General features: G+C 40.2%; 4 protein-coding genes across 7 annotated transcripts; 2 read left to right on the forward strand and 2 right to left on the reverse strand.

Moving 5' to 3' along the window:
- Positions 1–647: 647 nt before the first annotated feature.
- Positions 648–6,536, forward strand: cnga2b (cyclic nucleotide gated channel subunit alpha 2b). The gene is made up of 7 exons (XM_039778007.1): positions 648–873; positions 2,154–2,268; positions 2,379–2,480; positions 3,897–4,073; positions 4,285–4,392; positions 4,529–4,635; positions 5,047–6,536. Exons 2-7 carry the CDS (start codon positions 2,168–2,170, stop codon positions 6,534–6,536), a joined length of 2,085 nt encoding a protein of 694 aa, XP_039633941.1. The 5' UTR covers positions 648–873; positions 2,154–2,167.
- Positions 6,537–10,857: 4,321 nt separating this feature from the next.
- rraga (Ras-related GTP binding A) lies at positions 10,858–14,762 on the reverse strand. 3 transcript variants are annotated; one of them, XM_039777262.1, is made up of 10 exons: positions 14,656–14,762; positions 14,116–14,227; positions 13,142–13,241; positions 12,983–13,049; positions 12,644–12,866; positions 12,140–12,235; positions 11,934–12,056; positions 11,740–11,831; positions 11,520–11,635; positions 10,858–11,428 (listed from the first exon to the last, which is right to left on the reverse strand). In XM_039777262.1, exons 2-10 carry the CDS (start codon positions 14,140–14,142, stop codon positions 11,325–11,327), a joined length of 948 nt encoding a protein of 315 aa, XP_039633196.1. In that variant the 5' UTR covers positions 14,143–14,227; positions 14,656–14,762; the 3' UTR covers positions 10,858–11,324. The 3 variants fall into 3 exon arrangements, with proteins under 3 accessions (XP_039633196.1, XP_039633197.1, XP_039633195.1); XM_039777263.1 differs by having other exon boundaries at positions 14,651–14,731; XM_039777261.1 differs by having other exon boundaries at positions 14,563–14,721.
- A 2,039-nt stretch (positions 14,763–16,801) lies between these two features.
- On the reverse strand, positions 16,802–20,292 carry LOC120544447 (charged multivesicular body protein 1b). Its single transcript, XM_039778192.1, has 8 exons — positions 20,110–20,292; positions 19,388–19,485; positions 19,157–19,303; positions 18,508–18,576; positions 18,268–18,375; positions 18,134–18,177; positions 17,807–17,879; positions 16,802–17,477 (listed from the first exon to the last, which is right to left on the reverse strand). Exons 1-8 carry the CDS (start codon positions 20,123–20,125, stop codon positions 17,433–17,435), a joined length of 600 nt encoding a protein of 199 aa, XP_039634126.1. The 5' UTR covers positions 20,126–20,292; the 3' UTR covers positions 16,802–17,432.
- Positions 20,293–20,396: 104 nt separating this feature from the next.
- Positions 20,397–27,718, forward strand: LOC120544446. Of its 2 annotated transcripts, none has more exons than XM_039778190.1 (2): positions 20,397–20,972; positions 23,504–27,718. In XM_039778190.1, the coding sequence occupies exon 2, from the start codon at positions 23,525–23,527 to the stop codon at positions 25,793–25,795; it is 2,271 nt and encodes a 756-aa protein (XP_039634124.1). In that variant the 5' UTR covers positions 20,397–20,972; positions 23,504–23,524; the 3' UTR covers positions 25,796–27,718. The 2 variants fall into 2 exon arrangements, with proteins under 2 accessions (XP_039634124.1, XP_039634125.1); XM_039778191.1 differs by having other exon boundaries at positions 23,519–27,718.
- Positions 27,719–27,788: the final 70 nt, after the last annotated feature.

Consider the following 27,788-nt stretch of genomic DNA (forward strand, 5'->3'; position numbering starts at 1 on the left):
TTAGAGCTGAGACGGTCAGGATCTGTCAGACAGCTGGTTGATGAGGAGGCTGTCTCCTGTGGCCTTCATCATCTGGATTTTCAAGCTCCATTTGCATCAGGGAGTGTGTCTGTGTGGTGTGGGAAAGAGAGTTTGGACTTTTTTTAAATAGCTTAAAAACTTAAAAACACGTGAGACCATTATAACGTTAAAAATGCATTTAAAAACCTAAACAATTTGTATCAATTATGTGTCTTTGTTTTTATTTCATCAACAGATTGGACAACAACCAGAACCAAGTCTTATATCAAACCTTTTTTTTTAATAGACAATATTAAGCCAACAGTGGTGGGAGAAGTATTCAGATCCTTTACTTATGAAAAAGTACCCATTCCACACTGTAAATTACACCATTACAAGTATTATCAGCAAAATGTACTAAAAGTATCAAAAGAAAAAGTACTCATTCTGCTGAAAAAGTCTCCCAATGAAAGTTATATAATATGTGACATTATTAGATCATTAAAACAGAGACGAGCAGAGGAAAGGCACTGCCAAGAGGTTTTCCCAGAAGACTCCTCAGTCTATAGCTGACATCTGGGCTCTCAACCATTCTGCATCGTCCCCGTCCCCCCCCCCACACACTGCATCCCCCATCCTGCCAGTCTTCTGCATTTCCATCACATGTTTGTGAGGGGAAAGAGGGGAGGCACACAAGAAGTGTTGCAAGAACAGGACTTGGGATTGTCTTTTAAGAAGTGTTGGATGCAGTTTCACTTTTCCTCTCGTAACATCCACTGACTGAGGATGGATTGGCTGGGAGATATCTGCTCCGGGTGTGTCTGTGTGAAGTCACCATAAGAATTTTATTGGAGTAACTAAAGGAAACTAAAGGTAAGAATGAAGATGCGTGTGTGAACTGATTTATTTTTATGACTTTTCTTTTTTTTTTTGCAGTTACTTTCATGCTCATTATCCACATGTGCTAACTTTTTAAGAATACAATTTAATGACAAATAATGACCCTTTTTGTAGAGGGTTGATGTTCATTTAGTATTGTTTGAGTAAACATAATCTATGTTTCACTGTGTTGCCAATAAAACAAATAATCTATCTATCTCATAAGGTATTACATAACAAATATAGAATAGCTCCATTTCAACCCAAGTAATTATGTTTTCATAAATAAATATTTTTTGGCAAATACTGTTGATTCTCCATATATATTAAATTGTTTGCTAGATGTTACATTAGCAATTAGTTGGAATTACTATACTATATTACTATAATTAGTACCAATTTACAATGTGTTTTTCTGAGACACTTTCTATGAAATAATTGGGAAATTATTAAGAAACCATAAAAAAAATGCCCTACCAAAAGAAAAAACTACAGTAATACATGCAGTTTGCCTCTTTGCAGTTGAATTGCTACTTTTTGAACCCATCAACCCTGCACAAACTTTGCTTTCAGTTAGCACCATGGTTTCCTAAGTGATGCTGCTCCTGAGGGAGAACAGCTGATTGGCTCGCTGAGCCTCAGAGCTTCATGCCGACTGTGTGTGTGTTTTCATTAATGATCCACCAATTAGTCACACAATGGTAACAGTCGCCTAATCACCTCGTCAGAGGATGATCATTACTGGAATTGTTGGGTCTTTGTAAATTATAGAATGTGGTGTAGACCTACTCTATCTGTAAAGTGTCTTGAGATAATTGAGATAACTCTTGTTATGATTTGATACTATACATAAAATTGAACTGAATTGAATTGATAAGCTCTCACTGCCCTCACATTTTGGGGTGGGTGCTTGGGGGGCACTACTGTTGTGGTTGGAAATGTATTTTAGGTGAACCTCCACCCTGACAAAACTGTATTTTAAACAATGCAGCATCAGTATCATGCAGTTTCTCTTGTAGCTGCTTTTGTCACCACAGCAACCAGCTGCTGTGTTGCGGGCCAGGTGAGGGAGTGTGGCACACCAGTCCCTGTCGTCCCCCTGTCCCCTGACTATACACACGCACCATAAACACTCCCACGGACTCCTTGTAAACCATAAAAACTCTCTTCTGCTGCCACAGTAACAGGAAAAGTCAACTGAAACCATGCCCAACACTGCCTCACATTGAGTAGATGACTGCAAAGGAGGCTGTAACATGAGTGTTTGTCCACAGCTGCAGGTCTGAAGATGACGGGCCACACGGCTGAGAGAGATCGGTCGCCACACAACCTGTCAGTGAAGACCACCTTGGATGAGGAGATCGAGAGAGCCGAGAGTATTCTCAGCCGGTGAGGACAACTATAAAATCATCTATTATGTATTTGTCTTAGAGGTTTGTATCAGAGAAGCAAAGCGTAAACGCTGACATGTGTGTTTTTTGGTGTGTTTTCACTCCCAGGGTGCCATCTGTGTGTGATGACACATCCTCAGAGCTACAAAAAATTGCTGATCTCGACCCTAATGGACACAATTCTTTTCAAAGGGACGGAGCCCTCTCAAGGTAAAGCTTCAACATCGTGGCACGTCACCCTTGTTCACAAAGCTTTTAGAAACTAATGAAACATAATTGTGCAGCTCTATTTATGTTATATTATCTTATTTTGTTGCAAATGTTTGGCTGGCTTTTTTTTAAACAGCCCACGAAAGTTTACAGAATGAGATTTGTGTATTTAGTGTTTTTAAAGGTCCCATATTGTAAAAAGTGAGCTTTCCATGGCTTTTGTTATTATGAAGCAGTTTGAGATACTACATAAATACTGTAAAGGTAAAAAAAAAAAACTCAATCCACAGAGAACTACAGACAGCTGTATTTCAGAAAAGGTGCCTTTAAACAAGCCGTACAGTCGTGATGTCATAACTACACTAAGGAGAAAGTGCCGTTACAGTGCTGTAACTGTCATTCCCCGGCTGTAATGACGGTGCAGAAAGAGGACAGATGTGTAAGACCCGGTACTGCTTACAAATCAGAGCACACTTTGAGGGCTTTTTTGTGGGAGGGGGGCCTTAACGAGACAGGTGCTAAAACTGAGCTTTTCAGACAGAGGGTGAATACAGGTATATTCAGACAGACAGTATGAGAAATTAGTTTTTTTAACATTAAAGCATGTAAACATGTTCTAGTAGAAACCCAAAATACAAGTATGAACCTGAAAATGAGCATAATGTGGGACCTTTAAGGTCACACGCTATATAAAATAACACTTAATGTATACTGGATTCTAGCACCCAAAGACCATGACGACCAACATATTGGTGAAGCATTTTGTGTATTAGGAGCATATAACCAGAGAAATGGTTCCACATCTTATTCTGTCATTGTGCAAAACTAATTCTTGATGTAGTTTTAGCTGTACCTATCCCAGAGTCTAAAGAAAAAAATGCAAACATTTGTTAAAAGAAGATCAGATCAGACCCTGTTGGATTTTTTTCATTTGCTTACAGAAACACTTTAAGAACAACAACTTGTTAAAAAATGGAAATTTTTACAGTAAAAGAAGTAAATTTTCAAACAATCTTTTCCCAAAACAATTTAATATGTTTAAAGGTTACTTTTTACATTTTATTGTAAGTCGCTTTGGAAGAAAGCATCTAAATAAATGTAATGTAATTTTTTACATGAATGTGTCAAATTAATTGTTATTCCTAGTAGAATCATCTGACCTATTGGTTTCCAAACTGGTGTTAGGTTTACCCCCAGGGGTACGTGAAGTAACATAGGGAGGTACGTGACAGAAAAAAATCATATAAGAGTGCCAAAATGAGATGTTTTGAGTTGTTATGCAGCTCCTCGAGATGCGTACCTTGTGTCATAGTCATGCTGTTACTTTCATATATGCAGAAATTGTTATGAAAGCTTGTATATTTTGTGTGTGTGTGTGTGTGTGTGTGTGTGTGTGTGTGTGTGTGTGTGTATCAGACTGGTGAGCCTGGTGGTGAGACTGAGAGAATGGGCACACAGAAGCCTGTTGGAGGAAGAGGAGCGGCCCGATTCCTTCCTGGAGCGCTTTCGTGGCCCTGAGTTGAGAACGGCCCCCAGCCGCATCAGCAACACGCAACCAGATGCCAATGGCAACAATGCCAAAGCGATCTTTAGGTATGTCTGCCATCAGTCACCCTGAACCATTACTATGCACTTTGATATACACTGTAGGCACTGGGTGACCTGAAGAATAGAAACACGCAATCCAGTTCTAGTAAAAAAAAGTTTTTTCTCCATGTCTTTGCAGTAATATGTACTAACTACTCTATAGAACTATAACTGTATTATTAAGACTGTATTATTTGCAATCTATCCATGCTTTCAGGAAAAAGTGGGATTTGTTTGTGGTGTCCCCATCCGATAACGCCTACTACCGCTGGTTATTTGTCATCGCCATAGCTGTGCTCTACAATTGGTTCTTCGTTGTAGTGAGGTAATAACACCACAGTCGTTATCTGTTGGGGCCCTGCAGCCTCCAGAGATGGGTGATGGATGTAGTGAATGGGTGCACTGTTTACTTTTTAGGCTGGAGCAGTGAATCATTTTTCTAATTCTTTTTATATTCTCAGGGCATGCTTTGAACAGTTACAGGTGGACAATTACATCTGCTGGCTGGTGTTGGACTACCTCTCTGACTTTGTGTACATTATGGACACTTGTGTTCGACTTCGCACAGGTAACCTAAAATACAGCTTGTGGCGTCACGACACAATGTATTACACCACAGAAGTGCAAAGCTTTAAATGGCCAATGTGTATATTTGTATGTGATTCACAGGTATACATTTTTGTTTTGTTATCAATCCTGGTTGAAATTAGCATAGTTTTAGTCACTTTCAGTCCATTAACCAATGATTTGATGAACCAATTTAACTCAGCACTTGTAGAAACTTCTTTTCTTAGGGGGAGCAAATCAAGTTGTAAACACAAAACTGACATATTATCCTCTTGGGTAGATGAGAGTGTCAAACAGTAAAGTTGCGGGACAGAAAACCAAAACAATGAGCTGAAAGATGCTAAAATGCAGAAATAAAAGTGAACTGAGATCACTGCTCAGCTAAATGTGTGCTCTATTCTTCTTGTCTCAGGATTCCTGGAACAAGGTTTGCTGGTGAAGGACCATGCCAAGCTTAGAGACAGCTACGTCAGAACATTACAGTTCAAGCTGGATGTACTGTCAATCCTGCCCACTGATCTGGCATATATCATCACCGGCATCAACACGCCACAGCTCAGGTTCAACCGTCTGCTGCGCTTCCCGCGCATGTTTGAATTTTTCGACCGCACTGAGACACGCACCAACTACCCCAACATCTTCCGTATCGGCAACTTAGTGCTTTACATCCTGATCATCATTCACTGGAACGCATGCATCTTTTACGCTATATCCAATTCTTTGGGATTTGGCTCGGACACTTGGGTGTACCCAGACGACTCCAAACCTGAGTTTTCCTCCCTGACTCGGAGTTACGTCTACTGTCTGTACTGGTCAACTCTTACTCTTACAACTATTGGAGAGATGCCTCCACCTGTGCGGGATGAGGAGTACCTATTTGTGGTCTTTGACTTTCTTGTTGGGGTGCTGATCTTTGCTACAATTGTGGGAAACGTTGGCTCCATGATTTCCAACATGAATGCCACCCGTGCCGAGTTTCAAGCCCGGATTGATGCCATCAAACACTACATGCATTTCCGCAAAGTCAGCAAAGAACTGGAGACACGTGTCATTAAGTGGTTCGACTACCTCTGGACCAACAAGAAAGCAGTAGATGAGAAGGAGGTGCTAAAGAATTTGCCGAACAAACTGCGGGCTGAGATTGCTATTAATGTACACCTGGAGACCCTGAAGAAAGTACGCATTTTTCAAGACTGTGAGGCAGGCCTGCTTGTGGAGCTGGTGCTCAAACTACGCCCCCAGGTCTTCAGTCCAGGGGACTACATCTGCAGAAAAGGGGACATAGGGAAGGAGATGTATATCATTAAAGAGGGGAAGCTGGCTGTGGTGGCTGATGACGGGGTCACACAGTACGCTCTCCTCACCGCTGGCAGCTGCTTCGGGGAAATCAGCATCCTGAACATAAAAGGTAGTAAAATGGGAAATCGTCGGACAGCCAACATTCGCAGCTTGGGATACTCGGATCTCTTCTGCCTATCTAAGGATGACTTAATGGAGGCAGTGGCCGAGTATCCAAATGCTAAGACTGTGCTAGAGGAGAGGGGCCGGGAGATCCTGATGAAGGAGGGTCTGTTGGATGAGAACACAGAGAGCGGCGGGCTGCAGAAAGAGGACACAGAGGAGAAGGTGGAGAGGCTGGAGTCCTCTCTGGACACCCTTCAGACTCGCTTTGCCCGTCTGCTCAGCGAATACAACAACACTCAGCAACGGCTGAAGCAGCGCATCACACTGCTGGAGCGACAGCTGAACCAAACGGACTGCGGCGTAGATGCAAGTGATGGCATGGATGCAGATGCAGAGACGGTCAATGAAACAGACCCTGGGCCTGTTGCCCATACCGATGGGTCTCCACATCGGAGTAATGTCCAAATGGAGGACAAAAAGAGCCCAACAAAACACTAACTCAATTTAATTCCATTTTATTTATAGTGTAAAATCATAACAGACGTTATCTCAGGACACTAGATAGAGTAGGTCTAGACCCCACTCTATAATTCCCAGAGACCCAACAATTCCTTCAAGAGCAACTGCACTTATTGTAGTGGCAGCGAGGGAAAACGTACAGTACAGGCCAAAAGTTTGGACACACCTTCTCATTCAATGAGTTTCCTTTTTATTTTCATGACTATTTACATTGTAGATTCTCACTGCAGGCATCACAACTATGAATGAACACATATGGAATTATGTACTTAACAAAAAAGTGTGAAATAACTGAAAACATGTCTTATATTTTAGATTCTTCAAAGTAGCCACCCTTTGCTTTTTTATTAATAAGGGAAAGAATTCCACTAATGAACCCTGACAAAGCACACCTGTGAAGTGAAAACCATTTCAGGTGACTACCTCATGAAGCTCATTGAGAGAACACCAAGGGTTTGCAGAGTTATCAAGAAAGCAAAGGGTGGCTACTTTGAAGAATCTAAAATATAAGACATGTTTTCAGTTATTTCACACTTTTTTGTTAAGTACATAATTCCATATGTGTTCATTCATAGTTTTGATGCCTTCAGTGAGAATCTACAATGTAAATAGTCATGAAAATAAAGGAAACACATTGAATGAGAAGGTGTGTCCAAACTTTTGGCCTGTACTGTACTTTTAACAGGCAGAGACCTCAGACAGAACCTGGCTCTTGGTGGGCGGCAATCTGCCTCGACCGGTTGGTCACACTAAGGAGATTTTATCTCCTGAAATACTTTACAGATTCATTAAGAGTATACAAAAAAAACCTCATGACCCTTTGTTACTTTCATTGTGAGAATGTTTTAGCTAAGTGTAAAGAGATGTCTGCATGTCAATAAACATGAAAAGAAAGTGGACAACACTGCTATGCCAATGCAGTCTTTGAGTTCTCGTCTATGCCAAAACTAGTGAGTTGAATGTATGTTTAATTGGTGGCTTTAAAGTAATTTCCCAGATCAAGCTAATTCAAGGTAGGGGAGAACACATTACTGATGAGAAAACATTCTAAGCTGGAGTACATTCAAAACCTGCAAATTAAGTTTAAATGTCACTTCTTAGATTCCAGACTAAAAAGCACTGGAAATAACTGGCTGTTCTAGTTTTTGCGTCACTTGTAAACATCATATGTTCGGTTGCATCAGCTGAGGGATTCAGTTCTCTCGACATTTACGTATTATGCTCTGGCCCTGTACACCTAGTCTCTTGCTGCTCCTCTTGGGGGGGAAAAAAAAAGTCCAAGGAGAGACGGTAGAAGGTGATTTGCTGAGTAAACATACACAAGTACAATTATTTTCCTGTGTCTTTATGTTCCACATTAGATCTGAATCAGACATACTATGATGATTATCATAAACACCGTTTGACATTTTCTTATCTACTTTGTGGGACACTTGAGTGGAGTTCTTTGCATTGCAAATGATTTTTGCTCTGGTGAAGTGACTCACACGCAATGTGCAGCTTCTGTTTTTTCAGTTGTTCAAAGGTTTATTTGCTATAAAATTAGTCCTAATCAGTCTTATATTAAAACTGAGTAAGCCACTCTGTCTTTGCATTTAGTTGCTCCCATTTCTATTATGCAGACTCACTCTCTGCAGCAAGGGACTGGGGATTTTCCAGCCCTCTGCATTCCAGGGTACAACTCAAGCACATGAGCAGTGTGGATACACGCAGCTGGAACAATGCCTCTGCAGCAGAGCTGGCCACAATAAAGGGCAGGAGGTAATGAGGGCATAGGTGTGGGATCAAGTACCATGGACAAATCTCCAGTTACCTGCCGTAGGCTGGGCAAACAGCATGAATGTATATTAAGTCTCTCTATTGTATCACATTAGAAAGAAATGGGTACAGCTCTTGATAGGCATATGTGAAATCCACAGTAAATGTGTGATTAGCAAATCAAAAGATATCTATACATGAGCTAAATTTAATTAAATATTTAATAATTAAAAAAAAATGGAATCAGTATTCCATGTCAATATTTCAATGCATGGGTTGACTAAACTGGAATATATCATTGAAGGGTGGTCAAAATTATTCTTTTATGTAATCTAGCTACTCCAACTTTCACTTTACAACCCAGCTTGTCCCAGTTTAAACCAATATGCCTAGATGTCTTGACCCAAACCATGCAAACCAAAATTTAGTCTGGCTCAAATAATGTAAAGCTGTGTGTGAAGCCCATGCATGCCATTAAAGCAGTATTCATTAGTATTAATCTCTCTCAACTTTAAAAACAAAAGCAAAATACTTTTCACCAATCACAGTCGTTTATACCTTGATAATTTCTCATGTAGTCATGTTATAGAGAAAAATTATATTTTTGAAGCCACATTTTCAGAGGGTTTAAAGTGCTCATATTGTTTTTGGATTTTCCCCTTTCCTTTATTGTGTTATATATCTTTTTGTGCACATTACAGGTTTATAAAGTGAAAAAGCCCAAAGTCCACCCCAAAAGGACTTACCATCTTCCAGAGAAAACACTGTTCACAAACTGCTACAAACAGCTCTATAGTAGTCCAGCATTTACTTCTGTGACGAACGTGCGTTATAATGCTCGCCTAGCTGCTAGCATGGCACTCCCTCATACTCTGCAACTGACAAGATAGCAGTACTCACTGCGCATGTGCGACTCCCAACAAAGATGGAACAGAAGTGAGATGCCTCACTCTGTAGCTAAAACAGAGAGCTCAACACACAGGGTGAAAAGAGGAGCTGCAGCAATGTGCAGTACAACACAAACATGGTGTTTTCTGAAAATTAAACCATGTAAACCTATTCTGGTACAACCTCTAAATTAGGGCTGCACGATTATGGCCAAAATGATAATCACGATTATTTTGATCAATATTGAGATCACGATTAATTATCACGATTATTTGTTTATTTTAGCCAAAACAAAATTTTATTGTCACATAATTATATAAATATAACTGCTTTTACATCCATATTCTGCTACATTCCTACTAATGCATCCATATTCTGCTACATTCCTCCTTTAGTGAAGGATACTGTGAAGGAGTATGCCATTTTAGCTGTTGTGCGACCGCTTTCCACACATGCATGTTTGCCGTGAAAGATACAGGCAACGCAATTTTCTGTTCACGTTAATGCCGCATGTGGTTCCTGGTATCTACCGGACGAAATAGCTACGCGGATTTCTGTGGCTCATTACACTGCCACTTACATGTCTGCGTTGCGCTCTGATGCTCCGAAACCCACGTTAGAGGCAACATAAACATCGCTGAATGTCACGCTAATAAACACTAATAACACGTTACACAGCAGCTAACGTTAGCCTACCGTTAGCCACAGTAGTAACTGGATTAAACACGGCTAAAATGCTGACTGCTAAACAGTGTAGTGTATCTGTATTTCACTGTAGGTTTCCAACAGCGGGACGTCCAACAGTCTGCTGCTAAAGCTATGAGCTAAAAGACACAAACTAGCACCGGTCACGGCTGTTGTCTGAAAAACAACACAGAAGGGACAAAACGTTGCGTTTACTGGTAAACTGGTAAACATTGTGACCGGCTTATGATGACCGACTGCTACCTGTTGCGGAATATTCCTCACGTTACTCTGTCCTCTGTGACTGTCTACATCTAGAAACTAAGCTGCGCGGTGCAGGCAGGGAACAGCTCTGATTGGCTCATGGAGACATGTGATCAGACAGTGGTTTATGGAGCGCTAGATTGGCTTTGCAAAAGCTGTTCTATGAACGGAATGACGCATTTTAAATATCGCTCGATCACGCAAATTTGATCGTGGGAAGCCAAAATCGTGATCGTGATTAAAATTCGATTAATTGTGCAGCCCTACTCTAAATACAATTATGAACCTGAAAATGAGCATAATATGAACACTTTAAGTGCTTATTCAGATACTAAGGATACCAAAAGTAATTCTGAGTTACAAGCACTTAGCGGTTTGTTACACTGTTCACTGAAATTAACTGATTGTGTTGTGCTTGTAACATTCTGCTCCATCTGAACATACACTGCTGTCGACTTCATAAAAATCACTTAACAGGTGCGCTGAACTGTCGTGCGCGCGCACGCACACGCACGCACGCACACACCAACTGGTGCAGAGTGTCAAAAGGACACTGGCACTGCTGTGAAGAAATATGAACCCTCTCTGAGCAGAATGTGTTTTTACAGGAAGTTAATATGTACTGATTTGTATATGTTCATAACATAACCATAAATATGGCATTTTTTTTCAAAATGTTGATCAAGTGGTGAACAGTGTCAAAATGTTGAAGCAGAAAAAACACGGCACATTTATTTTTCTGAATATAACTATATTGTTCGTACTTTAAAAGTGTAACAGCTTACAAACTGCAAATCTGCTGCTTATCATTTGGAGACAACAACCCCAGACAACTGGGGTCCACTGCATGGAGTGAACAAATCTACTGTATATGACAAAGTGTGACAGCAAAGGTAGCCCCCTTCATAGTAAACACAACTATTCATTTTACTTTATTACGTTGAGTTAGGGCAAATATTCCAACAGAATGTATCGCTGTTCAAGATACCTATGATCACTGTAGAAATTAGAAAGAAAATATGATTTCTATAATAACTGTAATAACTGTGATTGAATGTGAAGATATAGAGGAAACAGTGCTGCTCATACGTTTCGGAGCTGGAAGACCGCAACATGCCAGCTGCGGTCTGTGGACTGATTGGCTGAGAGTATCCACTGGAACAAATGCACCGGCTAGCGCATTCGCATGTGCAGGCTGTGCTTGGGTCCATCCACCCGCTCCAACTTCTCAAAGTGTTTCCTAGCATTACGGATATTGATGAGAGTTGCTGCAGATGCTAGAAAAAAAGAGACACCGATTTTTATTATACTGATTTGGTTTCCTAACTGCCCATTCTTTGCAGATAAATGTTCATCCTCACTACTTACGAATGGAGGGGTCCGACATGATGACCATGACATATGTGTTGGAGGTGAAGACGTCAATGAAGGCCGCAAAGTTGGAGTTCCTCACTTCCATGCTTTGGAAAGAGGCTGCAAGTTTACTGGAATAAAAAATGTGATAAAAAAGAAAAAAAATCAGAAACATCACAAACATTTAGTAGGTGATGTGTGGAGTGAAGTTGATGTGTCTGCAGAGTGAACTTACCTACAGCTGAGTTTGAACTGTTTGATAATGTTACTGATCTTTTCAAACCGGTGAGCATCGCGCTGCTCTTTGCACTGATAGTGGGAGATCACCTGCATTTACAAAACACCATAAAAAAAAAAAACAACATTCATTACTAGAGTCAGATTTTGTGCCCAGACACAGTCGAGGACAGAGGAAGAAATTGCTCTCACCAGGAAGGTGGCTCTCTCAAACAGAAGAACTTCATCTGCCTCTATGATCTGCGCAAAATTTCTCAGGTTCGTCTCCAGCTGCTGGACGTTTGGGATGAGCTGGTACACTATGCTAGACCAGGCCTGCGAAGACATTAAAACGTGTTTCTTACAGTGTCAACTTCATTACTCGACATCTGAACATACAACCAGTTAAATGTCACAACCTTATACAGGGTTTCGTCCCAGATTGATGTCCTGAAGCACGTGCAAGCCAAAGGTCTGGACAGTCTCTTCAGATCTTCTTCACGCTCCTTAAAGATCTGTAAAAACACTGAAGATAGTCAGTCACATGGAATGTAGTGAAGCAATTACAGTTTTAGTAAATTAACAACAACCAATATTATATTTAATAGGTATTCTTATTGAGCATGAATATTAATACTTTCAAAAGAAACAGTTTAAACGTTGTTATACAATCATTTCATTTATGTACTTTTTTTTGTTAGAGGTACATTTTCGTCCCAGGCATCACGAGTGAAATTCAGGTGAAATTCTTTAATAAAGTTCTACCACTAAGAGCACCAATTGTGCCAAAAATAAATAAATAAAAAGACAGCAGCACCAGTGTTTCTGGTGACACTGTTAACATGGCTGTCAAACTGTTTGCATGTTATTGTGCGCAACACATGTGCACATACCAACAATAAAATTAAAATAGTTAAGCTTACCAAATCTCTCTGATCTTCCTGCACCAGATCCATTTTGTGAACGAGGCAGAACACTTTAGCGTCGGGGGAGTTCTGCAGGATGGCCTCCAGACAAGACTGGTAGTAGTGCATGTCTTTCTCCAGCTCACGGCTCTCAACGTCAAATACATAAATAAGCACTTCTACATTTCTGAAAATGTTGTCCCTCTGGCTGGTGAAGTAGTTCTCCATAAACGTGTCCTGTCTGTTGGGTGAAGGGAGAACAGAGCACCATTTCACAGGGGGTTTCAGATTAGTGGAAAGACTTTAAATTGTCAAAGCTGGTCCAAAGATGGAAAATAATGATGAAGTGTGCTTTACCCTCCACAGTCCCACAGGTTTAGAACCAGATTGCCAAGAAACCGTACATGGGAGTGCTCTACGTCAACTACATCAAACAAAGGATGAAACGATTGTTTTATAGATGAAATTAGACACCCAGCATCAAACATTTAGCATCTTTCTTTAAAGTACTCTTACTTGTAGCTCCGAGGCGGCGTGTGTCTCGAGCTATGTAATTGGCAAAGATGATTGATCTCATACTGGTCTTCCCAGACCCGCTTTTCCCCATCAGTAACACCTGAGAGCACAAATACAACAGATTAGACCATCAGTGAAGTTAAATCCTTGCATTCACTTAAAATATCAAAAGCAAAAGTACTCATTATGCAGCAGAATGACCCCTGTTAGTGTTATTATATATTAATTCGCTAATAATCTTATTAGCGCATTAACATGTAAGCACATTTTTTATATTGTAGGTAGTCGAGAGAGTTGATTTTAATTGCTTTATATTCTGTAGGGTAGTTAAATCCGTAACAATGCAGCATATTCTATATACGGTTTGTACATAAATCTTAGAAGAACAGTTTGATACCAAAAAGCCTGTAAATTAAATGAAACATTGTTTATTAATTTTATGTATATTTTCTGTAAATCTTATCTGCCTACATAATGGTCTGAAATGTTGCTTCATAGAATCCTCCAAACACAGAAATACTTAAATCACTTAATTTTATCTTAATTCAATGTGGTTGATTTGCCAAAAATATTTGTCACATACAGCTACTGACATTAGAGAATGTAAGAATCGGCCTTCAAAAGACCACCAAGTCTATAAGTCGGTGACTGTTAAACGTAAACTTCTCCTCAGATTGTTGAAATCACCAAAGTCATTTAGAGAATGGAGGAAAGGATCATGTGTGCTGGACTTGCCGAATAGAAGAGGGAACTTCCCTACAATATTGTTTTACAAGTCCTGGGTTTTCCTTATCATGGCAGGAAGGACTAGCGTTACATCTTCCATGATCATTTTAAGGAATTGGAAAACAGCTAAAGCTCCAAATTAAACAGACTGGGTAGATGCATGAAATGTAAGTACTCAAGTATAGTGCAACCACCGGAATATAAAGTAAGTTACCACTACTTGTGATGCGACAAAGTCAATGCTTCACCTTTTTCTTCATTGCTGTGCTTGACATCCCCCTCAGCAGACACGATGTAGAGTATTTCTCTGCGCTGCAAGTCAGGTGACTTTATTTAGTGTAAGCAGCAGCTCTCGTTCAGCTGCAGAACAAACACAAATATGTTTCACCTATTTGTCACTAGGCTCTCCTGAAGCAGAACAAACGTAACTGCAAATGTTACTACAGAAGACACGTTTAAAAGCTTAAATGACAAGGCAAACATGTGTCACCAGGCACGAGCTTCTTAGACACAGAACAGAATAATATATAAACGGTTCACTAACTTCATTACAACTCTGTTCACTGTTCCGAAGAAACACCTAAGCTAATGCTAAGTCAGCTAGCACGACAAACAGTCAAGTAGCTTGCTTAGACGAGCTAAACGGCTAACGTTAGCTAGCCAAGTTAAAACTCAGTACTGTATCGTCTACTTACAGCGACAAGGTAGAACGGTTACTCGAATTCAAGCAATTTTAGCCTATATTTTGTATTTGTTTTTAAGAATACAGTTCTATAACGTTACATTACTGGTAGAAGCAGCAGTGAAGTCAAGATCAGCTGCTTCCTGTTTACGCCAGAGTCACATGAGAAGACGAAGGGGGTTTTCTCGCCAACAGATTCCGCTCCGTTCTTAGGTCGTGTTCAGGACACACACAGATTCATGTCGAAAATAGTTTTAGTATGTAGTACATTTAAATTTTTATGTAAAGTATACTGCATGTGTTACTACTAACAGTATGATATTTTTTTACAAGAACATATTCAAGGTATTTGAAAGGGTTGCATTCACCATCCTTGTAAAATATGAACTTAATTCACCCACTTGATTCTTTGTGTCATTTTTGCGTTCATAGGCAAATTCAAGTTATTTTCAGAAATAAAAAGAACAAATTAATAATTATATAGACAATTAAATAGTTACGTTGAATTTCTCTTCCTGTAGATTCTAATTTGTTGACACTGGTTTACTTTATGATAAAGTAGCCTAAAAATAATTAATAACACATTTTGTGTCTCTAACAAAGTAATTACAGTAAGTCTTATATGATGTGAAATTTAATTAATATCCTTTGGTAAAGCAGCGTGTATGAATAGGTAAAAATCTGACTTTTCCTACATGCATCATAATTAAAATCATAGATGTGAGAGGTGAAATGATGGTGCCCTTTCTTGGGGATGCTGGCTGCTGGGGCCTAACGTTTTCTTTTTCACCTTATGTTTAATGACTTGCTAGCAAAGCAGCTTTCTTCAGTTCAATGATCCATAGTGTGCAATAAACACGTTTCTTCGTTGTTCAAGATAATGTTGTGTTGCAGTTTCTCGCAGTGGCCACTAGAGGGCAGTTAACGTCATGATTATGGAGGGGTTGGGTTTAAGCCATGGATGTATAATAATAATAATGTTAAAGCACCCCCACTATGAATGTCGTTATTGGACTCAAAGATAGCCCCTACTCACTTGAATGGAATTTGCATAAGCCATGGCTGTAAAAGGTAAAAAAAATAAGTTTTTTTAGCTTCTGGGTTTGTTTCCGAGTTGTGCGGCCTACTGCTCATGCGCATTAGTAACATTGACCCCGTCCATCTTTCTCACTACATCCATGAGTTACAGCTTTTGTAACTCAAAATGCTATCTTTCATTCAGCATTTCTTTAATTTTGCATTTATTTTAACAGTGTAAACACACTGTTATGCATGTATCTGATAGTTAGGCACAGTGTGGCAGTGGCTTTATCTAAGTGTGCTGTGTGACCAATAGTCTGTCAAAAGTAAGAAAGACCAGTGAAATAAATATTGCTGATATGTTTTCACCTACTTTATCTGTACAGTTTACTTGGGCGATCCTTAACTAAATAACTCCTTCACATGCGTTTAATACCATGACCACGGTACACTTTAATAACCAAATATGATGGCAATCTTCCCACATTTGATATATCTCTTACTGAACGTGGCTCAGCTGAAGACAGTATGTTTTTCTTATAACTGTTTTAGAGCCCACAGTGATGAATTAGTTCTGACTTCATCTGCATGCAGTGGAGCATACAATTTAAAAAAAATGGTTTGTAAGGACTTCCTCTTGAAAGGAACTGTGATTACTAAGTGGGATATAGTGGCAACAAACAGAGGGCAAAGACAGAGAGCAGCTAATTTGGACCACTTGTCTTCTTTGGGTTGATGGGCAAATGAGAGAATTCGCTGGCAATGACATTGCCAGAAATAATACACTAAAGCAAGGAGACCTCCTTAAGGCACACCTGAAAGACTAATTGTCATCTTTTATATGATTATATTACATTATATTATGGTCCTTTGTATTGTTGCACTGAATTTCTGACAAAACTTCTTATGAATGCTTAGTACTTGATGCACTTTTAGTCTATGACGTTTTTTCTTTTGGTTCTCTGAGGATACGCGTTAGCTAAATTGCATATATTTTCTACAAATATCGGCACCTACATTTTGTTGATAAATGAGACCCTTTGTCTCTTGTTCAGCCCGACAGCTGGAAGCGCCGATAATAAAAAAACACACTGCCATTTCTACCAAGTATATAAAGTATGTGACTTTGTTTTGCAGTTCATTCTCAAAATGGACATTTTACTATAGATGAAATAGAAATTGATATGGAATGACTAACAATGATTAAAACTTTTTTTTTTAAAGCAAAGAGATAAAAGTATTATAAAACTTTATTGTTTACTGTATGTAATCCCCACACTGTTACCCCTTACCAAATGATCAGTGAAAATACTGAAGATGACCAGACAAACACAGGCTAATCATCCAGTATCTTCTTCAAATATTCCTCAGAAGTCAAATGCAGCAAATTTGAACAAAGTCAGCTCAAAAGTAAACGTGAAGGTCTTTCACACTCCGAAACGAAAAAGAAAACACATATGTTATCCAGTCCAAAACATCCTTGGCCTATAAATACAGGGTAATAACTGCCACACTCAATATTTAAAAGAAGAAGAAAAAGAAAAAAAATGAATAAAGTTCTTAAGTATACATATTAAACAATAAGGTTACATTAGATCTTCCTCATGGGTAAATGTGTATATTCAAGAAATATATACATTTTCCATATCTAGCATCTCTGTAAGTTTACAGAATCCAAAGGTTATTATTAACACACAACCAACAAAGGACATTATCCCCCAAAAGATGATACAGTAGCTCCTCGACAGAGATACAGGAGATGTAAAGAGAAGAAAGACATGTAAATGAAAAGGTGTTTGGGAGTAATATTCAGGTAGTGTTCTGGGGCTCTGCATGACGGTGCCAGTCCACTGCAGTTGTGCCTCACATTTGATCTCGAAGTTTGGCGAGCCTATTAGACAGTTCATCCTTTGGACAAGAGAGAGCAAACACAGGCATTAGTGAGGGAAGATGAGAGAAGAATCAGGGTTATTCGGACAATCCACTTTGAAAGTCTTGGTTTGACAAATACACGGTATCATTAGCAGAGATGTGGACACTAATGTGACGCCGCCTTAAAGGTTTAAATTTCTCTGCTGTAATCACATTTCCTGTGTCTTTGTCACTCAATCTATGTGACAAACCCTTAATTTACATTTCTACAAGCAATGAGGTTTATTGTAAAGTAAATGTACATTTCAGTTTATCTGTGCCAGATAAGAAACAATTTTAACACCAAGTGTGCATATGTACTGTACCTGTTCTGCAGAGGCCACGCTGGTACCCACTGATCCTGTGGTTCCCTGAGGGAGCTCCATGTTCAGGTCCAACCTAAACATGATGCACACACCGACATTCAAACCTTACTTTTAGATTAAAAACACAACGTCTTTGCTCACATTATACTAAATAAAATATTCATTATAATCAAAATGTTAATACCGTTAATACCTATCAAATCTTTGAAATAATCACCATGTACGCTTCAGCCTAGGCCTGTACTCTAAGAATGCACACCATACACCTGTATATGTGATTTAACATAATTTCACAGAGAAATGTTGAGACAAGGAATGAAAGGTTACCCTGCTTCATCAGCCAGTTGATGCATCAATGATTCCACTTGATTCTGAAAACACACATTACATTTACAGTGAATGTGTTTGTCTTTAAAAAAACACAACAAGAAAGAATCTAAGTGTACAGCAAAGACATGTACCTGCGGTGTTGTGAGTGTTGTTGTGCTGCTCATGGTGTCCTCCATATGGGCTGTCTGAACATCCAGAGTTTCAAACTGGTGCTCAAATTTGTCCATGAGACCTGAAATCTAAAAAAAAAAAAAACATTCAACACATCAAGTGTTTGAGACATTGTTTTATAACTCTGATGAGTTTGTTATCAACTTCTGTTATGGCAGTTACATTGTTTTTCCTAAAAAGAAAATTGGAAGACACTCTACCTTTTCCAGATTCATACTCTTCAGAGTGGCATCCATGCCTTTCACCACTCCAGCCATAGATTTTGTGACCTGTGAAATAAAAACACCATCACTAAAATGACAACAAACAAGCTTTCTTAATCCTGAATTGGCAATCTTCAGCCTGAAGATTAACTGATTTCCAAGGCCTATAACGGTATGCAGTAGTCTCGCATTGCCAGACCCTCCTCTACACAGCATTCCAGGATGGAAGAAAAACGTGCCCTGGTTTATTGGCAGTTCTTTAAACCAATCACAATCGTCTTGGGTGGCGCTAAGCCCCGGACACAATGACTGTGCCTCTGCAAAATAGCCTTGCGAAGGAACTTGTTTTGGTGGAACATGTGCTCGTTCAAAAGGTTATTTTAGTCGTGCAACAGATAACTCAGATTGGACAAATAGTCTAGCTCGCTGTCTGGATTTACCCTGCAGAGATCTGAGGAGCAGTTAACCATAGTCCTCATAAATCGGAAGGAGTTTAAAATGCCAACACAAAGAAAGCAGAAGGAGATGGACATCCAGCTAAAAATAAGGGACATCAAGCGGAATTTCCAGTGGCACCTGAACAATCCCAGAAGTGGGACATAGTTGATATATAGACTAATATGCAGTGACCCAGTATTCAATGTACCTGGTTCATTGTAACTGCAGTTTGGACCCTCGCAGCCACTGCATCTATCCGAGCACTCATCCTCAGGAAGTTCACAGACTGGTTCTTCTGTCTTATGGCGTTCTCTGCATGGATCCTTGCCACTTCCATATTCCCCTTCTGGATGGCCTAGAGACAACACAAAATAAGGTGGTTCCGTAAAATCTATCATAATGTGCTATCTTGATGACTAGCTTCAGAAGTGCAACTTACTTTCTTAACTTTATTCTTCTCTGCTTTTTCCTCTTTGTCACATTTCTTGGAATTTCTTTGGAGTTCTTTGGCAGCAAACTTTAAATTGAAGAGCTGTTCTGTAATACGAGGTTAAAGAAGAACACAACAACAACAACAACAACAACAACAACAAGCAACCTTTGATAACGCTGTTTTGTGTCAGTGTTGCAAGAGGAAATAGCAGTGGGAGGTCTTGACATATATATATATTTGTTATGTAGTTAATTCAAATCAGATCCTGTTAATAATTGGTGGAAATGCATTTAATCAAGACTATACTATGTTTTGTCCCTTTCTGGAAAAATGGATCGGCAGTTACCTGTTTGCTCGATTAGTAATCCAACCGTGGCTCTATGTTCCTATTTTCTTCCCATAGGTTTAACGTTTCTGGCATTTAATCTAGTATTTCAAATTAACACATTTATCACAGCTGTATTTTTGACGCAAACGTAACGTTATGTCCGTACGGAGCTAACGTTACATTTTAAATGTAGGTTTCATTAGCAATGAAGCTTCCAAGGCCTTCTGTCCCATTTTACGACGGCTGGAATTGACTATGACACGTTCAGGTTGTATAATAAGGCAGCACTTGAGCGGTCTGTCACACATATAACGTCAAATCTCGCCATGTTGTTATTTTCGATCTTAACGTTACACCACAGTCTTATGTCCTTTTCTCGTCGCTGTTTTTAAAAGGATACTTTCCATGTTCGGCATCTTGAGGCGACTCTTAGCGAATCCAACAATAACAATATGAAATCCTTACGGACAGTCCCCAAAAGAGTAGTTAAATAAAGCAAAACTTGTCAGGGAAACTTCAGCCTTTCGAGTTTCGGTCGCCTTCTTCCGCACTTCCTGATGTCTTACCAAAATATGAATGACGTCAGCGTCACGTGGTGGCGGTATTCCATGCGACGTCACGAGGGAGGTGTGTCCCCCCCCATCCTCCTCACAAAATACGAATGAAAAAGAAAAAAAACTAGCCGTTGACACAAGCTATACTTTTAATGTTTTAAAATGCCTGTATTGTTAGCTAAGTGTGTGAATACGGTCAGATAAAAAGTGGATGTGGCGTTGTACCGATGGAGTAGCTAGTGGGCGGTGAAAGCGGTTGATCGATGATTAGATTCACGGTGTGGATCACGGCGGGGAGAGAGGATGACTCACCCCGTCTGATGTGATGTTCACCCCGCAACAGCTCGGCCAGTGCGGTGGCACGCCGGTAGTTAAACCTGACACAACGGTGTGCTCCTCCAATAAAAGTCAAACTTTATCGAACTGTTCAGATTCGTTTGGGTGGCCCTAAGATACCTTGTTTGTTTCAAACTTGAGTGGTTGTCACTTGCTAGTTAGATAGAGAGACCGAGCGTCGTGATTTTCCGTAGATATCGTGACGCCTGATTGCCATGGAAACAGTGCTCCTGCGCTGAGAGGAAACTGCCCGTGTTAACTTCAGCATCAACATCTCCAACGGGTTCGGGTGGTGTTGTTTTGTTTGTTTTTTTTGCTTTTCTTGTGTTGCTACTCTGGCTTTACTTTCCATTTTAAATTGGCCACAATACAGGTGAGTTTTTGAAATGCGGCTGTCCTTTTGTTGTGTCTCATTGGTAAAACGCAGTTAACGTTACTGGTTTCCTCTAGTAGCCTACATTGCCCCTAAATATTACCCTGTTCATTTGCAGACCGGCTGGCAACTTGTGACCTACATCTATGTCTTGTAACGAGTATTTAAATGCACCATAACATACTATATAGGCTACTTATAAAGATGCCGAGATAATTTTGAACTAGCTAGCTAAGTGGTGATTTAGTTGATACATGTGCAACATTATGAGTTTAAACATTAAAGATCAAAAGTGGCCTGTGCAAAATGTTGTTGGTCATATAGTATTTAAAAAATGTCCACCAATAGGCTATGCATGCCTCCAGATCACGACAATCTATAGGCTGAATAAAATATTCTCTTATATGCTATAATCCATTTCCTAGGTTTAGGCTGACTGATTAAATATTTTATGAATTTCACAACCCTAAACACCACCTTAAATGTTGCATTTTGTGTCGTTTTTTTGCGTCCAGGAGTGAGTGATGTTTCATTCAGGGGCTGTATGACTCATATAGCCTAGTCTTATCTATAAAGAAGCCAAGTGGCAGAGGAGCAGTCCTGCTGCAGGACCTAGCTGATGTACCCTCTGAGATTCACTAGAGGCTGCTGTGGGCCATGCTTCCCTGTGTTCCGAGTTACTGCCACTGACTGCATTTACACTGATGACCGTCAAATATTAACCAAGGCTGAGGATGCAGTGGGTTTTTTCCGCACACTGTGCAACAGATGATGAAGTGCTGTTTACAGCACATCAAATGACCAGGACAGCTTGAAAACTAAATAAAATCAACACGTTTACCAATTTTTTCACTGATATAAAACACATTTTGAAAGTATTTACATTAAGCTCTGGCTATGAATTTAATTTATTAAGCGCAACAGTTATGCTATTCTCTATCTTTATCCAAAGTAAATCTAAAAAATGCAAAAAATAATAATATCAGAATAATTACTAAAAACAACAACATAAGAACAACCTGGTATCAATTTCTGATTAAGTAATGACATTTAAACAGCATGTTTTTAGTGTAATATAACAATGTTAATAGAAACCATCTGAAATATACACAGAGTGAGTATAATAATAATAATAATAATAATAATTTGGTGCATCTTCAAATTTTCTGTCAGGCTTTAGGAAATTGCACTAATTCACCTAATTCAAACATTACATTTCATATCCAACTGGCTTGATTTTGACTAGTCTCGCGTTTGCCAGATTTTGACTTAATTTGGAGAGAAAATGTATCTGCTAGAATTATTTTGGTAAAGCAGCGGAAAAATAAATTAAAAATAGCGGAACCAGTGGCAAAAATGTAATAAGCTAAATTTCCTAACATAAAAAAATCTAATAAGAAATGTTGAACTTCAACCTCCTTCTCCTTTTTAGAAATTTTTTTTTTAAAAGTTCTTTATAACAAGTTTTATTGTATGCATTATAATGGATGGAAAACACCATGATGATCCTTAACTGATCCCTTAACCCTAATGTTGTCATAAAGGTTTATATGAAGGTCCTTTTACTAGCAATAGGCTACAAATTTGCCTCAGTAACGGAGTCAGCGTTCATTACTGATGACGTGATCTTTTCCCTCTTACAAATACAATGTTGTCACATTATTCAAATGGCAGACAGGGGAGTCACCTGTAACCAGCGGACAGGCACATGATCATGGAGGCATTTCAACATGTCAACAATGTTTATCTAGTGAGACCAACAAGTAAAATCTCGTGAGAAACAGCTGATGACACTGATAACAGGAATTTATTTGATCAGTGTCATCTTACAAATGTTTTCTCTGGATTAGATTGGTTGAAGCCAATATCTGTTATCATGACAACATGTTATTTGTTAATATCTGTTAGAGAAATAAATGTGAGAGCACATATTTCATTTGCATGTCACAGATAAACCTGTTGCTTGTTGAATTACCTTTTGCAAGTGCACAGAGAAGTTCAACAAGGGAAAGTTCAATTAGTTACAGTGCAGCACTCAGCATTCAGTTGACTTTGCCACCTTACGATGCGGTTGTTGCTGCCGTTTATGCTAAACGTTGTAGAAAATCATAGCAGTGACTGTATTTAAAATCTAGCTGATAAACAATGTCGGATAGCATAGCACACCCCTCAGCACAGTTATTATATTTGTTTGACTGACTGCATTTGTGCATTTAAAACTTTCAGGAGCAGAGAAAAACAAAAGAGCATAAGCCAGATTTGTGAAGGCCAAGACTTTCAAGTTGACAAATGAGTGTAAAATATTCTGAAGGATAAGGATGTAGACAAGGTGCTGGGATGATACAGACAACATGTAAAGAAAAATTAAGGTTTCTCTGTGTGCATATTGACATGTGTACATGGCATATAGCACAGAAGACAAAAGGGCAAGGCTAGTTGATTATGTTATTACTATATTACTCTGTTGCACTGCTTCAATCTTTCATTGGCCATTATTTCTCACATGAGCCACAATGTTATACATTTGTCAGACCTCTATTTCACAGGTGAGGATGATGGAGCTTCAAACAGCGAAGAGGTTCCACAACTTGACCCTCGAGCAAATCCAGGCTCTGGACAAGGTCTTGACTGAGGTGATCCCCATCCACGGGCGAGGAAATTTCCCCACACTGCAGGTGAGAGCTAAAGACATCATTCGTGTGGTGAAGGATCGGCTGGTCGAAAGAGACATCCAGGTGAAAGATATACGGCTGAATGGCGCGACTGCGAGCCACGTCCTAGTGAGGGATAACTGCCTGGGCTACAGAGACTTAGACATCATTTTTGGAGTGGAGCTGCCCAGGCAGGAGGACCTCCAGGTGATAAAGGAGGTAGTGCTGGGCAGCCTACGAGACCTCCTTCCTTGTGGAGTTAACAGACGGAAGATCACCTGCCTGACAATGAAGGAGGCCTACGTGCAAAAGATGGTGAAAGTTTTCAACGAGCATGACAGATGGAGCCTTATCTCGCTTTCTAACAACAGAGCTAAAACCGTGGGGCTCAGATTTGTCAGCTCCCTTCGAAGGCAGTTTGAGTTCAGTGTGGACTCCTTCCAGATAATATTAGACCGTATGCTGGAGTATTATTGGGAGACTGAAAGGAAACAAGGAGGAAAGCTGGCATTGAATGCTGGGAATTTGTCTAAAAGAGACGACGAGGATGAAAACAAAAAGCAAAATAAATCAAGCATTCCTCGGGATGTTGAAGCGGATATTGAAAAGGACTCCAGCGGAGAAAGTCCATGCCAGGATGAAGCTGTTTCTGTGCTTGAGAAAGAGCTTCCACTTGCAAAGGCTGAGCATGTGGATGGAAAGCACGAAGCACAGGAGGTGTTAAAACCTGAGAGCATTAACTTACAGCAGGTGGGAGTGGATGGCATAGGGGATGTTCATTCAGAGGAGGACATTGTGTTTGAGATATGTGAAAAAAATGGAGAAGAAAAAGACCAGTTTCACAGTGATTATCCTCTAGTTTCATCCCCTAAGGCTTTATTAACAGATGTCAGGGATCCACTGATAACACATGCATGTTTGAAGCCACAGAGTAATGAAGAACTGGAGTCACAAGCTTCCCAACCAGCAGACAAGTCAGCTCAACAGGAAAAAGTCCATTGTGCAGAAATTACTCAGTTCAAAGTTGACTCTGTAATCTGTAGGACTGAGAATACCTCAAGCGCACAAGATTCACATCTTGAATTTTCTTTTCCTCCTCCAGCTAAGAAAACGTGCAGCACATCACAGGACATTGTACCAGATTACTGCCCTTCACCAAAATTACAAAGGAAAATGTCAAGGAAGATGATCAGTATGCCGGAGAAATGGTCTTTACTGACTGATTTGTCAGGTCTTACGACGCAGCTGTTCCCACCGATAGAAATACCCAAAACACTTCAGCCAAAGCCTCCTTTACTGGACAGCGATCAAGTTCATGGCTCAAATGTTCCAGCCTCCAAGCCAGAGATCTTAGACACCCTTACAGCTCCCACGTGCAGTCCAGCCAGTACACTTGAGGATGGGACTGGCTCGAATGAAACTGTGGAACTAACTGTTAAGCCAAAACACTCGAAGAAGCCTCCTGATTCAGAGACTCAAAGCCACACACGTGCAGCACATGTACAGCCTCGGATCAATGAGCAAACACCCGAGCTGGCCGACACTGTCCCAAACAGGTGCGGGGCAAGCTCATGGGCCGGGGCAGCAGGGGAGCCCACAATCACTGTTGAAGCAGAGTGCATGTACGGAGACTTTGAACTGGCGATGGACCAACTCCGCCACCGCCTCATCGCCACCCACAACCCAGAGGAGATCCGAGGAGGGGGCCTGCTAAAATACAGCGACCTGCTGGTGAGGAACTTCCGACCAGCCAGCGAGACAGAGATCAAGTCCTTGGAGCGCTACATGTGCTCCCGCTTCTTCATCGACTTTCCTGACGTGAGCGAGCAGCAGCGTAAGATCGAGGCCTACTTGCAGTGCCACTTCATTGGCAACGAGGAGACGAGCAAGTACGACTACCTGATGACCCTGCGGCGTGTGATAGACGAGAGCACGGTGTGTTTGATGGGACACGAGAGGAGACAGACGCTCAACATGATCACAGTCCTGGCTCTGAGGGTGCTGGGCGAGCAGAACGCCATCCCCAACACGGCCAACGTCACCTGTTTCTATCAGCCGGCTCCATACATGACAGAGCCGATTTACAGCAGCTACTTCATCCCCCAGGCCCAGCCCCCACTTGTCTACCACCCCTACCCGCTGCATGTCCACATGCAGACTGGCCTGGTGTAGCTACAGTGACATGCCCACAGGGAGGCATGTGGGCTGCTTTCAGCATGGTGCTCTGCAAGCAGAGGCACAAATGGAAGTTTTGACAACAACAGGCAACCATGGGCGCAGTGTTGTTTGATGCTTTGAAACCCCTCCTGCTTATGACACGAACGATCATCAAAGGTCAGAACTGAAAGGGGTCCGGAGGCAAAGCATGTCACCCTTTCAAGATGAACACTTTTGAAAAGGAAAGAAACGCTAAGAGCTTACTTTTCAGAGAGCTCGTAGAGAGGATTTCATTGACGTAGAGGGATTGTGTTTACGGCTGTTTCAGCTCAGCTTTGGCAGGGCTCTATACCAGAATTTAGTAAAGTGACAATTCTCTAAGACTTGAAGATACAATTCTCCAACATATAAAAACATACTACATGTTGGCAGCATAAATCTTGATTTGGTTAAAGTTTGAATAATGATAATTCCTTATCGTTTCTGAGGGGTTAAAAACCCCATATATCTGTTTTTGTGAATCATCAGTCTCCGTGGAGTACATGTCAGTATGTGACTAATAGGCTACCTGTATTCACTGTATAGAAATAGGACACCATTTAGTGAGGGCATACATTAGACTAAATTTGCTGTTGTATTTCCATGATATCATAAGTTTTATATTTGTGAATGTAAACCCCCCCTCTAATGTCAAAGGTGGAAACAAGAGATCGTGGTTCGGTTCCATTAGGGTCTGTACGAAAATGATTAGGGTAGTGAGGGGGGGCTGATCCTCATCTTGCCCTCCCGAGGCTTGTTAAGAAATTGTGATTCTATAAATTCTGATCAGAAATACAGAAATCACTGACAAACTGTTTAAACTTGGGCAGAAAAACATGTTTTCTTGTTGGACCCCCTCTCTCATAATTAAGTAAAATGTTTTGGGAGCCTTACATGTTTTGTTTGAATATTAAAAGCTTATTTATGCAACTACACTGCAAAGAAAAGCTAAAAGATATACATTTTGGATGAGAAAAAGACCCTCCTAAAACATTAGACCCCCTCCCCCCCAACTTCAGTCAAAAATCTTCTCCTCCTTTTATAATTTTCCCACAGCCCCTTGGAATATTAAACCAAACTGGTGATTGTAAGTGTTCAGTTGTGCTTTTGCATTGTAATATTTTTGCTATTAGTGCTAGAAGTATTAAACCAGTAGTTGTGGCCATATCTCTGAATCTGTATTCACCCTGCATTTTATCAAACCAATTCTACTATTCCGTGTCAGAGAAACATGACAAGACTTTACCTCATGGTGATATTATGAAGAAAGCCTTGGCTGTTCTGTTCTTTCTGCTGAAAATGGAAAGAGCATGTTTAACTATGCCCCCCCCCCACATTTCCAACAGGTTGAATAGACTTCCAGTGTGTAATACATGGTGACACTTGTTTGTTGTAATGGACGTAGTGAGTGTTCTGTCAGGGTTTTGCCTGCCATTGTGAGCAAAAATGTTCCTGCACATTTCAATTATTCAAGCAGTCTGCGATGCAGCCAGCAGTTATTGCACTCTGTCTCTGTGTGTTTGTCCATTGTGTATGCAGCTACAGTACATGTTTTCAGTATTAAAAAAACAAAACAACTTAAGCACAGGTGAGGATATGTGGGTCGTTCACACTAAGTCTGAGACTGAAGCACAATGTAAATGCACATAGCTGTTGTTGAGTAATGAAATGTTTCTGACATGCTCGTGAATCTCCAACTAAATATTGAAGACGTCTGAAATACCGTGTGCTGTAGTGCCCTATGTAGCTTTGAAGTGATGTATCTATCTCGAGACTTTGGGTAGTATGTTGTGTATTGTTATGGAACTGTTTCACCGTTAGTGAAATTAAAATATTCCTGTTATGATATCTAGTTGCTTAGATTGTTGTGTTCTTGTGCTAATAAATATAACACAACCACTCTTGGTTTGGAGTCTTCCATTGGTGGTCTGAGTTACACTGTCACAGTTTTATTTTCAATAAGATGTAT

The sequence above is a fragment of the Perca fluviatilis genome, chromosome 16, assembly GCF_010015445.1.
Source record: "Perca fluviatilis chromosome 16, GENO_Pfluv_1.0, whole genome shotgun sequence".
NCBI lineage: Eukaryota > Metazoa > Chordata > Actinopteri > Perciformes > Percidae > Perca > Perca fluviatilis.

Coding starts and splice junctions, on each gene's coding strand:
- cnga2b (XM_039778007.1), top strand. CDS start 2,168: ATGACGGGCCACACGGCTGAGAGAGATCGGTCGCCACACAACCTGTCA. Junction 2,269..2,378: donor GCCGAGAGTATTCTCAGCCG/GTGAGGACAACT, acceptor TTTCACTCCCAG/GGTGCCATCTGTGTGTGATG. Junction 4,074..4,284: donor AATGCCAAAGCGATCTTTAG/GTATGTCTGCCA, acceptor CCATGCTTTCAG/GAAAAAGTGGGATTTGTTTG.
- rraga (XM_039777262.1), bottom strand. CDS start 14,142: ATGTCAAGCACAGCAATGAAGAAAAAG. Junction 12,057..12,139: donor GGGACGAAACCCTGTATAAG/GTTGTGACATTT, acceptor ATGTCTTCGCAG/GCCTGGTCTAGCATAGTGTA. Junction 11,429..11,519: donor CATGTCGGACCCCTCCATTC/GTAAGTAGTGAG, acceptor CTTTTTTTCTAG/CATCTGCAGCAACTCTCATC.
- LOC120544447 (XM_039778192.1), bottom strand. Junction 18,376..18,507: donor AGAGTATGAATCTGGAAAAG/GTAGAGTGTCTT, acceptor TTTTTTTTTTAG/ATTTCAGGTCTCATGGACAA. Junction 18,178..18,267: donor CAACACTCACAACACCGCAG/GTACATGTCTTT, acceptor GTGTGTTTTCAG/AATCAAGTGGAATCATTGAT.
- LOC120544446 (XM_039778190.1), top strand. CDS start 23,525: ATGATGGAGCTTCAAACAGCGAAGAGGTTCCACAACTTGACCCTCGAG.